The 12215-nt window shown below is 37.2% G+C and overlaps 1 protein-coding gene across 1 annotated transcript; it reads right to left on the reverse strand.

Moving 5' to 3' along the window:
• Positions 1 to 457: 457 nt before the first annotated feature.
• Afg3l2 (AFG3 like matrix AAA peptidase subunit 2) lies at positions 458 to 11240 on the reverse strand. The gene is made up of 13 exons (XM_077433303.1): positions 11190 to 11240; positions 10049 to 10330; positions 8139 to 8425; positions 7920 to 8057; positions 7742 to 7838; positions 5377 to 5675; positions 5187 to 5305; positions 4905 to 5111; positions 4627 to 4820; positions 2670 to 3031; positions 2451 to 2595; positions 1124 to 1267; positions 458 to 1057 (listed from the first exon to the last, which is right to left on the reverse strand). The coding sequence occupies exons 2-13, from the start codon at positions 10133 to 10135 to the stop codon at positions 779 to 781; spliced, it is 2358 nt and encodes a 785-aa protein (XP_077289429.1). The 5' UTR covers positions 10136 to 10330; positions 11190 to 11240; the 3' UTR covers positions 458 to 778.
• Positions 11241 to 12215: the final 975 nt, after the last annotated feature.

Raw genomic sequence — 12215 nt, forward strand, 5'->3', positions numbered from 1 at the left:
TGAACTGTCACTGTCAGCGTGTTTACTGTTAAAATTTAGTTCGAACTCGTAAAGTGAAGTAGAGTAAAAAATATAATCCAAATTAGTTATTATTATTAATTGTTAGAAAATTATTATCATATAGAACGTATAATACCTACATACAAGTACAAGCCGCGAAATAGCTAAATGATATAAATCTATTATAATAACGTGCGAAATTTATTTGCCTCATGTATAATGAACGTTTGACTAAACAAGTCTAGCATACATTAAATGTAAGAAATTATAATCGGATTATAAGTTCACGCGCATGCGCAGAAGGCTTTGCGCCTGTCGCAGATATAGTACCTGCAAATAGCCGAAAAATTCGCAGATATAGTACCTGCAAATAGCCTATAATTTGCAAATATAGCACCTGCAAATAGCCACAACCAAAAAAGAAAGAAAATAACGATTAAACATGAAATAAAACAAAGTCATTCCAAACAGCATATGTTTTAAATAATTTATTCACTATATAAATGCGACAAATATTCATCCTAAATAAACATATAAATTAACAACGATCCACATTCTTATTTTTACCTTATAAAATCACAATGTATTTCAAGGTAGAAAGGGAAACAAAAAAAAAAAAAAAAGTCCATATATAAATAATAAAAAAAAAGAAAACTAGAAAAATCTAAACTTAAATGCCCGCATCTTATTTATACTGTTATTATACAAATCGATAAAAATAATTGTACGCATATATGTATTTTTCATTCAGACATATCTACATTTCGCGTTGACTAAATCATGACTCCTTCTCTTTCTCCTTTTCCTTCTTATCTTGATTCCAATCCTTGAGGCCCTCCGGCAAGGTAGTGTCCTCTTCGAAAGAGCCCGTCCCTTCGACGAACTGTTCGTATGTCGACTTTTCGGGGAACGGCCTCGGTCCGAGCAGTTCGATCATGTCATCGCGGCCCAGGATCTCTTTCTTGAGCAGCCTCTCGGCCACCTTTATTATGTTCTCTTTATTGGTCGTGAGCAATTCAGTCGTTGCACTGTGAGCCCTTTGTATTAAATTCCTAACCTAAAAATACGTACATAAATTTAATTTCAGATTTGTACTAATAACCGATGCTGTACGATAGAATACCTCAACATCGATCAATTCAGCTGTCTTGTCGGAATAAGGCTTTTCTATAACCATTTCTCCAGGTTGAGGCATTTCGAACGATACGTTTCCAACTTTATCATTCATACCGTAATGAACTACTTGGGCATATGCACTTTGTGTTATCTGTGAATACATTTTTAAAATAAAATACACTAACAAATTGAAATTACTTAAATTAATATAAAATTGAGGTCTGAAGAAGTTGACGATTTGGAAACGGGATTTAACAGATTTAATTAATCGGTCAGTAATTTTGTATGATTTGGTAAGTGAATACATACATACATATATATCAGGAAGGCTTAACAGGTAAACCCGATGCACTTTTCCTGGCCACTTACAAACAACGATAAATAATTATTATACACTATTATAGAGACATCTAGGGACAAATTCTATAATACTAATGTTTCGAGAAATACATAAATTTTACAAATTTGGTGGGTAGCATATTTTTATATCATAATCAACAAGTTTTAGATGCTATGACGTCGAATTTGCGAGAGACAGGATAGGTTGCCAATTTTGGTGGAACCGTTTCAGCAATAAAATCAAATAAATTGTAAAAATACAATAAAAACAATCGACCTAAAGTCACATATATAGTATATCCTAGGTCTAGCCAGCAACACCGGGCCTGGGAATGAACCCATGACCCCTCAGTTGAAAGCATTGCACGCCAACCACTGGTTAGATGTAGATGGTCAGTAAGTTATACTATTGTAGCCGTAGGAAAGAGGAGCCGCCGCCTAAAGTGCAGTCGGGAGCCGACAATGGAGACCCCCGAATCGTCTTAACGGGACGCACTAAGTGACAGGTAGAATTCTCAGAACTGAGAGTGCGAAAGCGTGCGACTATGCGTGCCTGAGACCGTACGTGCCTAAACAATAGATAAACAAACGGATAGAGGAAGCTGTGGTGAGGAACCAGTCCGTTAAAAGGAAGTACTTAGGCCATATCAGACTATTCTGAAACGAGCGCTGGCTACGCGTGGACCTCCTTAATCATCCAATAAATGCTGTGAAGCGACTTTGGCCTTTAATTTGGATCCTCCACCCACTCCTACACAACACTATCAATAATTTAACTGTTATTCCTCAATTCCTGCATAACTTACCGACCATTTAATTAGTTTTCATGTTTAAAATTGACTTAATATGCTTACATTAGCGCTCTTGTCCACTACTAATCGATAGCAATGTATGTATATACACATGTACCTATTGACCTATCGGTTTGGATTCCGAAAAGCCAACTACTATTTACCAAATTTGTATTATATATCAGACAATAACGTGAAATTTACTTTTTGGAGATCATCTTGAGCTCCGGTAGTTATTCTACTGAAGAAAATTTCTTCACTAACTCTACCTCCCAAGGTCATGCACATTCTGTCAAACAATTGCTCCTTAGAATACAAGTACTGTTCTTTGGGCAAATATTGGGCGTATCTAAAACATAAAAATCAAGTATAAACAACCAATAAACAATAGAAACAAAACAGTCGAGTCAATTTTCGAAATACCCTAATCCTTTTCCTCTCGGAATAATGGAGACTTTCAGCAGGGGGTCTGCGTGCTGTAAGAACCAACCAGCAACGGCATGTCCCGCCTCGTGGTACGCTACTATTCTCTTCTCTTCCGGCTGAAGCACATTGGACTTTTTCTCCATTCCCGCCACGACCCTTTCAATGGCCTGCTCGAAGCTGACCAATGAAATGTCTGTGTGTAGGTCTCGAGCGGCAATCAACGCCGCCTCGTTGCAGACGTTTGCAATATCAGCACCGGTGAATCCCGGAGTGAGGGCGGCCATCTTCCTCGCCAAATCGTTCTTATCCAAGTTGGTCTTCAACGGTGCCAAGTGAACTTTGAATATTGAAGCTCGACCCTACGCAAGCAATCACAATTTATGGTAAAAACGACAATTACGTATTCACACACATTAGAACCTCGATTATCCAGACTAATTGGAGATGAAAGTAGTCCAGATAATCGAAAAAATCACAATTGACAAAGGTACAAGGCGTGTACATTCAGTTTGATCAATATTTATTTGTTTACATTTACATATATAATAACATGCAGATCAATATTAAGAAATTCAATTATGGATTTTTCCTTAACCGTTTGCCCGCGGCCGTCTTCTATGGAAGCTTTGTGCGACAAGTCTGTAGCGCGGCTGTCTTCCATAGAATTTCTGAACATTGCACGGGATTTTGAACCTTATATGCGCCTATTTCAACTGTTTTAAGGTTCAAAATCGGTTGAATATATCACTGAGTTGAATGCCATCTATTCAATTTGCTTAAAATGAATATATACCAGTCAAAAATTAGTTTTTGTGGAACCATACTGATACCTCGTTTGTGTGACGTCACGTTTTCATACAATTACGAAGAATGATTATTTGACAATTAAGCCAAAACTACGAGATATATTATGTATTTTATTGTATAAAATAATACTTTATGTGTTAATTAACATATCTGGTTACCTGAGTGAATATTAAAATCTGTATTTAAGGTCGAAAACTCGATTGCCAAATTCACGAAAAAGGTGCCGCCGCATACAGGGCTTGTTCGCTATATTTATTGCCGCGGGCAAAGGGTTAAAGTTAGCTGTTCTTTTTGAAGCTGCCAAATCGCGAATACTTTTCATACAATGGACCAGATATTGGCTGTCCAGACGGTCGTCTTTGAATGAACCACATATAAATACACTTTTCGACTTCTTCCTATCCTGATTTTGTCATAGCCTTACGCTCCGAGCTTCCATATTCTGACATTAATGAATCAATAAACTTCATAATTTTTTCACTTCGTTTTTTTTATATCCGAGATCGTTGACGTTCCAACACCATATTTATTTGACAAAAAACGTCCTAAGACACCGCTTTTTAAAGCATTGATTATATCTAATATGTCTTTTAATGATAATACAACACGTTTTCTTTTCCATATTGGTAATATTAAAAATAAATATTCAAATCGCGATCAAATTTTCAAGAAACAAACGGTTTTGAGTATTTTATTTTGAAGACGACTGACTCATTTCTTCGTCTTATTTTAGAATTTTTATGGTATTGTAACGTAGAGATTAGGTGAGTGGCGCTCGTGGACCGATAGTTTACTAGCGCAGATCACCTGATCTCTCGTTCCCGCCAAAATGGCCTCTACGAATGAATGAGCCGTATGCAACGGCCAATGGGATCGCCTGACTCATCGGCCAATAGTTGTTGAGCCCAACGGGTATAAATATGGGGCGCTCTCGGCCTGGAAACCATTCCGACATGGAGCGCCGACGAGAGCAGACCAATAAACGACTTCTACAACCCTCTTGCGTTTTTCTCTTCGATCTTGGAAGCCCCCTCTTCACGTCCACGCAACAGTATGTATGCATTTCAAAGCAGCAAAATCGTAAAATTTGTGTTTGTTTTTAACAATCCGGATAATCGAGGTTCTACTGTATTAAGTATGAGCGTACCTTGATATCTGGAGCGGGCACAAAGATCTGCCGATCGAATCGACCAGGTCTAAGCAACGCCTTGTCTAGAATGTCGACTCGGTTGGTCGCCGCGAGTATGACTACGTTGGTCGTCGTATTGAAGCCGTCCATCTCTACCAACAGTTGATTCAGTGTGTTTTCTTGCTCGGAATGTCCTCCGAAGCCTCGACCACCTGTTGCGATTCAACTTTATTAAAGACTTTCGACCAAATATTCAATATTTACCTACCGTAGATTATTTTTTGAACAAAATTTACCTCGTTTTCTACCGACAGCGTCGATTTCATCGATGAATAAAATACAAGGCGCGTGTTTTCGCGCCATTTTAAACATATCCCGTACCCTGGACGGCCCAACGCCCACAAACATCTCCAAAAACTCAGATCCGGACACGGTTATGAAGGGAACATTGGCTTCGCCAGCTGTCGCTTTCGCTAGCAAAGTTTTACCCGTTCCAGGAGGTCCTATTCACAACATTAGAACACAAATCAATATTAGAAAAAAAATGAAAAAATATATTTCACTGTAAGCGAATTAACCTGTGAGCATCGCTCCTTTGGGAATTTTGGCACCAAGATTAATATACTGTTGAGGGTTTTTCAAGAAATTGACAAACTCCATAATTTCGATCTTCGCTTCTTCACATCCGGCAACGTCCCTACGAAAAACACCACACTGTCAGCAAAGAATCGACATTATTAAACCGTCACGAATATCAAAATCACTCACTTGAACTTGACGCCAATGTCGGTAGAATTAATCAGCTTAGCGGTGGAATTCATCACGCCGCCGAAGAGGCCGCCCCCTTTTCCACCACCACTCATCATCTCAGACGACCTCCTCATCATGTAAATGAGGAAACCGATGACTAGCAACGACGGAAGTATTCCGCTGAAATTTGAACCCTCTAATTCCGTCCGGTAAATCACGGGGACGAAGTTGGCCGGATCGACATCCATTTCAATCTGAACATTCTCCAACTGCCTCTCGAATGAATCCACGCTACCGATGTTGAACCACAATATTTTCTGGAATACCCCGGTTGTGGAAAAACAAAAGGTAAATAAGAATTTATTCAATATAATATAATATCCGATTAGGAAAAAAATATTTAAATGCGCATACATCGTAAGGGTTTCATAAAATTTGTGTATTGTAAATAGGTTTTTGAGCTCTTTTTCCTATTATGCAGTAGATTAACATTAGAATAATATAATACTATGATTACTAACCAAATTAAATTAAATTGTAAAATAGAAAATGATCAGTAGATCAGTAGCTTTTAAAATAGATATAAGATGTATTGTGAACATAATTTCGTAATAATAAAAAGCATTTAAAAATCAAATAAAATTTGTGTGAATAAATATAATAAAAATAATTTCTCATACATTAAAACAAAAAACAGCAATAGAAAAAAGTTACAATTAGATTATAAAACAAAAGAACATATAAAAAGTCTTACGTTCCTTTAATATAATATTTGTACACTTAAAAAAATAAAATAAGCAATAAGACTAAAAAAAAACCTCTAATAAATAAATAATAAAAAAAAACACTTGATCATTTGAAAAATTACAAATCCATTGTTTTAATTATGTCAGCATTTCAATATCAAATACCGGCATTTGATAAGCTACTTTCACAACAGAAAAAATATAAAGTAACCTAAAATGAATGAAATGCGCATTAACGCTGAGCATAAAGATCACGCATATATGTAGGATCGGTAACGTCTCAACTGACAGCCGTCCACTCCATATAATACTCATGTAGGATCCTGGATGCAGGGGGTTCCAAATGATACACATGGAGTAGCTTAGACAGTGTTTATTTATACGCCTTGACGTCGGGCAAGCCTTACGACGAGTGACCCACACACACACGTTCAAAAATCTTTCCAACATTCATACGTTTAATCTTAATAGCTCGTAAGTCAAGAATTTGTGAAATAATCTGCAAATTTATTGTAGTTTAAATCATGGGAGGTTTTCAATTCTAACTTTAGCAGCGCACTTTTTAATCGTCAAATAATCATTTTTTTTTGTCATACTACAAATAAAATAATGCTCAATATAACATTTTTTATTTGACAGAAATATATTTATTAAATGCGCAATTTTTTTTTTGTTCTAATGCGCAAATGATTCGTTCCAAGGAGCATAGTTAATTTTTTAATTTGTAGCCATTCTGCATTTTATGTGTATATGTACTTATTAACACGTTCAACCCGGCGTGTACCACCAGTGGCCACGCGGATAGTGCTATAGCAGACTATAATTTTACGGTTCCACTTCATTGAGCACCCCAACACTAAAATTCCTATAAAATTCTAAAGATTTAGGGATAACTCATTATATAAAATGATTTAATGCCGTCACGCGTAATTGGGTGCCGATACGCGTGACAGTGCCGCCACATGGGCAAATGTATGAAATCATGCGCCAGGCTGAATGTGTTAAATGAAGACTGTTATACATATTCATTTACTTATCCGTGTATTCTACCTTGCCTATCCTCGTTAGAGCAAACATACAATATACCATACTTATCCCATAAACAACCTAATTAAATAGAACTAGTGTTGTACCCGATGAAATATCATTGCTTGGGTGTTGGCATATTAAGTTATTAAATAAAATTTAAAGAAATGTGTCGGTCCCGTGTTCGATCCGAACGCGGTCGGATTTTTTTCAATTATCTCCCTACAGAAAACATTAGTAGCAAACAGTATATATAGAAGTTTTTTTTATTTTTTTACTATATTGTACATTTTGTCGGCAAAGTTTTATACACATATATGTCAAAATCCAAACGACTATTATAGTACAGCGAGCGTTATCGCAGATACACACACACACAGAATAGCGATATATATATATATATATATATACATATATATATATATATATACAGGGCTGGCCTAATGCGTACGTGCATCGTGTGTATTCTTATATTGAACAATAAACGTATAAGGTTGAACTAAGATCGCCTTTTAATTGTCTCTCTCCTGCAATCCTCCCTATTACCCGACTCCTACATATGATGATGATAAATTTGACTATTGCATAGAGATTCAAATATGAACACTTACAGATTCCGAGTCCATAGAACTTCCGGGTAGTAAATAAATTCGCACCCACTTTTTATTGATGACTTCTAATCTTTCAACACCGCCCTTCCGCAAATATCTAAAAATTTACAGAACAAATTAGCCTAAAATCAAAATAATCCTTAAATTAATTCATTAAAAAAAATACCATAATACTAACAGATTGCAAAAGTCTTTCCAATTAATTTCCCTATATCTCAATTCTAAAGAGGTAATTGCCCAAAATAAACCTATAACTCCGATGGCTCCGAATATCATCCACTTATCCTTATCGCCGCTACCACCCCCTGGACCACCCCTACGATAAAAAATAAATTAAAATTCAACGTTGCACATATTTGTAATAAGTATTGTTCATCGAATATTAATAAAAAGGGACCTTTTGGCGTTCGGCGTAAACATATTCATATTCCAACCCTCGCTTCCGGGCTGTGTTCTGGTTGATCGTTGTTGTGGTGTTGTTTTTGAAGGTGGCGGCGGAGCAGCTTCTTTGGCCTGCTTTGGTGCCGCCTTTTCGGGAGGCGGTTCGGAGCTTTTAGCATTCTTACCAGATTTTTGCTTAAAATACTTCTCGAAACCCTTCGGATTCTCGCAGAATAGCCTCCATTGTTTCAACAGTGCTTCGAGAGTGGTTACCTTCGACCAAGTAGTATTAGCCCTCGTCAACTATAATAGCACAAACAAATAAACATTTACACTCATACTTTCACTGATTCACAATAAGTATGGATGGACAATTGAAAATCATAATATTGCTCATTCATATAATATAATTATATTATTGGACGGCGACTTCCCTCATAGGTGTCCTCTTTTTTTTAAGTTTTTAATTTCAATTATCTCCCAAACCGCTAAGCGAATCGGACTGAAATTTTTTTACATGTAATAGAAATTATAAATTTTATACTTCGATATTTTTTAAATATTTTTTCCTAAGCCGGTAGTAGTGCTTTTACTCTAAAGAATATTTGGTTTATAGAACTGAAATTTCATATCTGGAAGTTTAAGCTTAATACCAAGCTATGTATAAAATTTGGTGAGCATCCACCGACTGGAAGTGGCAGTTTACTCTTGTTCGATTTTTCTTCCACTATTTTTTTCGACCCCTTAAACATGTGTGCTCTTCGCGAAAAAAATCATGTACTATTCTTGTATCAATGTGATGAAAATAAAAAAACATCATTAAATTTTATAAACCGGAAGTGGGATTTTTTCCACTTAGAAAAGTCAAAAGTGTTGTGACGACACAATTCTTTCCACACCCCTGAACGTATCAAGCTGCAAATTTATATTTGTATTCTTTATATACTAACATACATAGAATTCGTAAACCGGAAGTAGTATTTTTTTTTAAAACAATATTTAATTATTTTATTTTGACCTTTTAAATTATTTTTATTTTCTTGATATTTAACGTGTATAATAATTAAGTGATTTTAAGTATTAAAAAAATTTCGAACAAAATTAAACAACCGGAAGTAGAACTTTTGTCTTGTGTAAGTTTCCCTACATTTGCCCCCAATTTGTATCGAAAATGCTCTCATAACCGGCATGTGTTAACGTATATGTATGTTTAATTATCGAATTATATATCGAAACCTTCTTATATTCCTCAAATACATCCGAATTGTTATTGTTCCAATTAATGTTAAAATTTGTTGATTTTTACAAGCCTCTTCTATGTTTCACTTTGCAAAAGATTGAGCTAATTTAATATAAATTAAAAATTAAGTAGAAGCTACACGGCAATCCAAGCAAGCCAAAACCTCGGGGAGAGGAAAAAACTAACTGGTCTAATATTGTTAATTTTCCCAGTTTGACTCGGAAGAAATCCGGCAGCCCTATTTCAAGTCGATATATACACAATTCTATATGACTATATTCAATTGGAAAATCAACTCGTCCAAATCAAAACCAACATATATAACATATAAATGTTTGATGACAAATGTAACGTGTCATGGTAATTCGTCATCATTATGCAACACTTGATGAAAGAAAATCATAAGGAAGATACGTTCGATAAATTCGTACTAAAAGTGAAATGTATGATTATTGCACAACTTGGCTGACGAATTGCACGAGTGGATACGTAAGCATTAGAAAGGCTTTCTGGTGTTTTTGAATAGATCGAAGGTGTAGGATTTGGTAGTTGGTGGACGACAGATTCGAGGGGGTGTAGTCGGAACGAAGAGTTTGAGGTTATGTGAATGAAGAGTGGGGCTGAAGATGGGGATGGGGATGAGGGTGAGGGCGAGGGTGGGTGAAGCGGGGTGAAGGGTGACAGACCGCAGCCGTAGCGAGGAAGTGTGGTTGGGGGCCGCAGAGGAGGGCGCGCCTGAGGCGAGCCGGCGCCCCCAACAACCGGTGAGCCATCTTTCAACCGCTGACTGCTCTCTCTCTCTCTCAACACAAACAACGACACTTTCAGGTTATGGAGACATATGCCGTTGGCCGGAAGCCATCGTTCGACGTGCAGACTCGCACGACTCGATTGGAGAATTATTTTATGCGCCCCATCCCTACTATTATCGTCCATGTTATCAGGACCGCGCCCAGGAGTCCGGCCGCCTGTGTGCAACAGAGAAATGTAATAATAATAGAGGGAATAAATAATTGTTGTCAATATTACACGGTACGTCTCTATAAAGGTCTGTCTGTTTCAAATATGTCATTTTATTACATTTCTGTAGGAATCTCGTCGTCGTCATCGTCATCGAAACCTTCGAGAATATTCCGCAACAACAAAATACATCGAGCGGAACAGCGCCAAGCATTCCAGAAAATACTACGCCTCGACAAAAGTGCATTCCTCTTGTACGCATCAACAACTAAATGCTCGCACGCATCAATAACCACTTCCATCAAGCGTTCCAGAAAATTCTACGCCTCGACAAAAGTGCATTCCTTTCTTACGCATCAACAAACCACCACCATCGGTCAGGCGATTCCAGAAACACTATAAAAGGAGGTACAACCCAAACAACGCCAGTCGACCCACAGCAGCAAGCGTCGACACACAGCAACAGACCAGTCGACCCACAGCAGCAAGCGTCGACACACAACAGCAGACCAGTCAACATACAGCTCCTGACCAGCCACCACTACACTACGCGGACTTGGAAGATCAACCAGCCGGACGAGCCAGCAACACACTGCCGTATCCAGAGACCTTCCGAACATAGCCGAACAACGAGCCAGCAACACACTGCCGCATCCAGAGACCTTCTGAACATAGCTGAATGCCGAGCCAGCGACACTCTACCATATCCAGAGACCGCTGAACGACATACTTTTGCCCACAAATACTATACCTTTGTACAACCATAGGCAAACAATAAAACTTTATAAAACTAGCACAACAGTGTTTCGTTAGGCCGGGATACGGTCAACACATCGCTACCCCGCCTACATTTCTATTCATATCTACCTATACGTCGCGGTCACGTCACGTTCACAGCACTTTGGCTGAGTGCAAGGCAAAATCGGCTTACTTATACATTGCAGGCCATGACGATACGGCGCAATATTGCTTACGTCGTATTTTCGAGTACTTACAATATGAATGCATACACGTGCATTCGTAGCTCCGCGTCAGAATACAAGTCAGCAAAAATGTTTCGGCGTTTATCGAACGAAAAATTATGTATAATCGCGTTGTTGTTGGAAGAAGAAGCTCAAGAAGGCAATAAAGAAGCACGGAGGCGTTTTGATGTGCATCCCATGTTAAAAAATAGAAAAACCGAAGGAGAGTTTTAGACACTGTATAAGGAGCTTGTGGATGATGGACAAATTTTTTTTAAATATTTCCGTACGAACCGATACCAATTTGAAACAATACTGGATAAAATAAAAACACAAATCACCAAAAAATCTACAAAATTTAAGGAAGCATTGTCAGCGCCAAAACCGTGTCGAAAGATTGAACCGCTGTCAACTGTCACTATCGATAACACTGAGCAACAAAAAAAATACCAGAGCGGAGACTAGCCAATCTTTACTAAGTTTGACCCACTGAATTCGAATATGATATTGATTTTTGTTGGTGGGTGATCGTTTACGAGATATGAGCGTTTAAAAAAATCTACGATTTTTACAGTTTTTTGGCTTTTGCGGTCTTTAACTCAAAATTTAGGATTGTTACGCTCAAACTGAGTATTGTAATCAATAGTCAGATATTTTTCCTATTAATTGTTATATTTCATTGCTTTAAAATACTTCTAATTAATTGTCTAGGTAATTTTAAAAGTCAAAAATCTATTTTTTTTACGGATTTTTTTTCCGTGCTATTTTTCATTTATTTGGCAAATTTTTTATTTCACCACGTTTATAAGGATTGGTTTTCTATCTCAATATTTTTTTTTATCTAAATGTACTAACTAAAGCGGTAATTGCAATTTAAATGTTTTCGTTGTATATATGGTTGTATCGCGTAATATGTTAGGTGCAAGCGAGA

This window comes from Arctopsyche grandis, chromosome 6, assembly GCF_051622035.1.
Source record: "Arctopsyche grandis isolate Sample6627 chromosome 6, ASM5162203v2, whole genome shotgun sequence".
Lineage (NCBI taxonomy): Eukaryota > Metazoa > Arthropoda > Insecta > Trichoptera > Hydropsychidae > Arctopsyche > Arctopsyche grandis.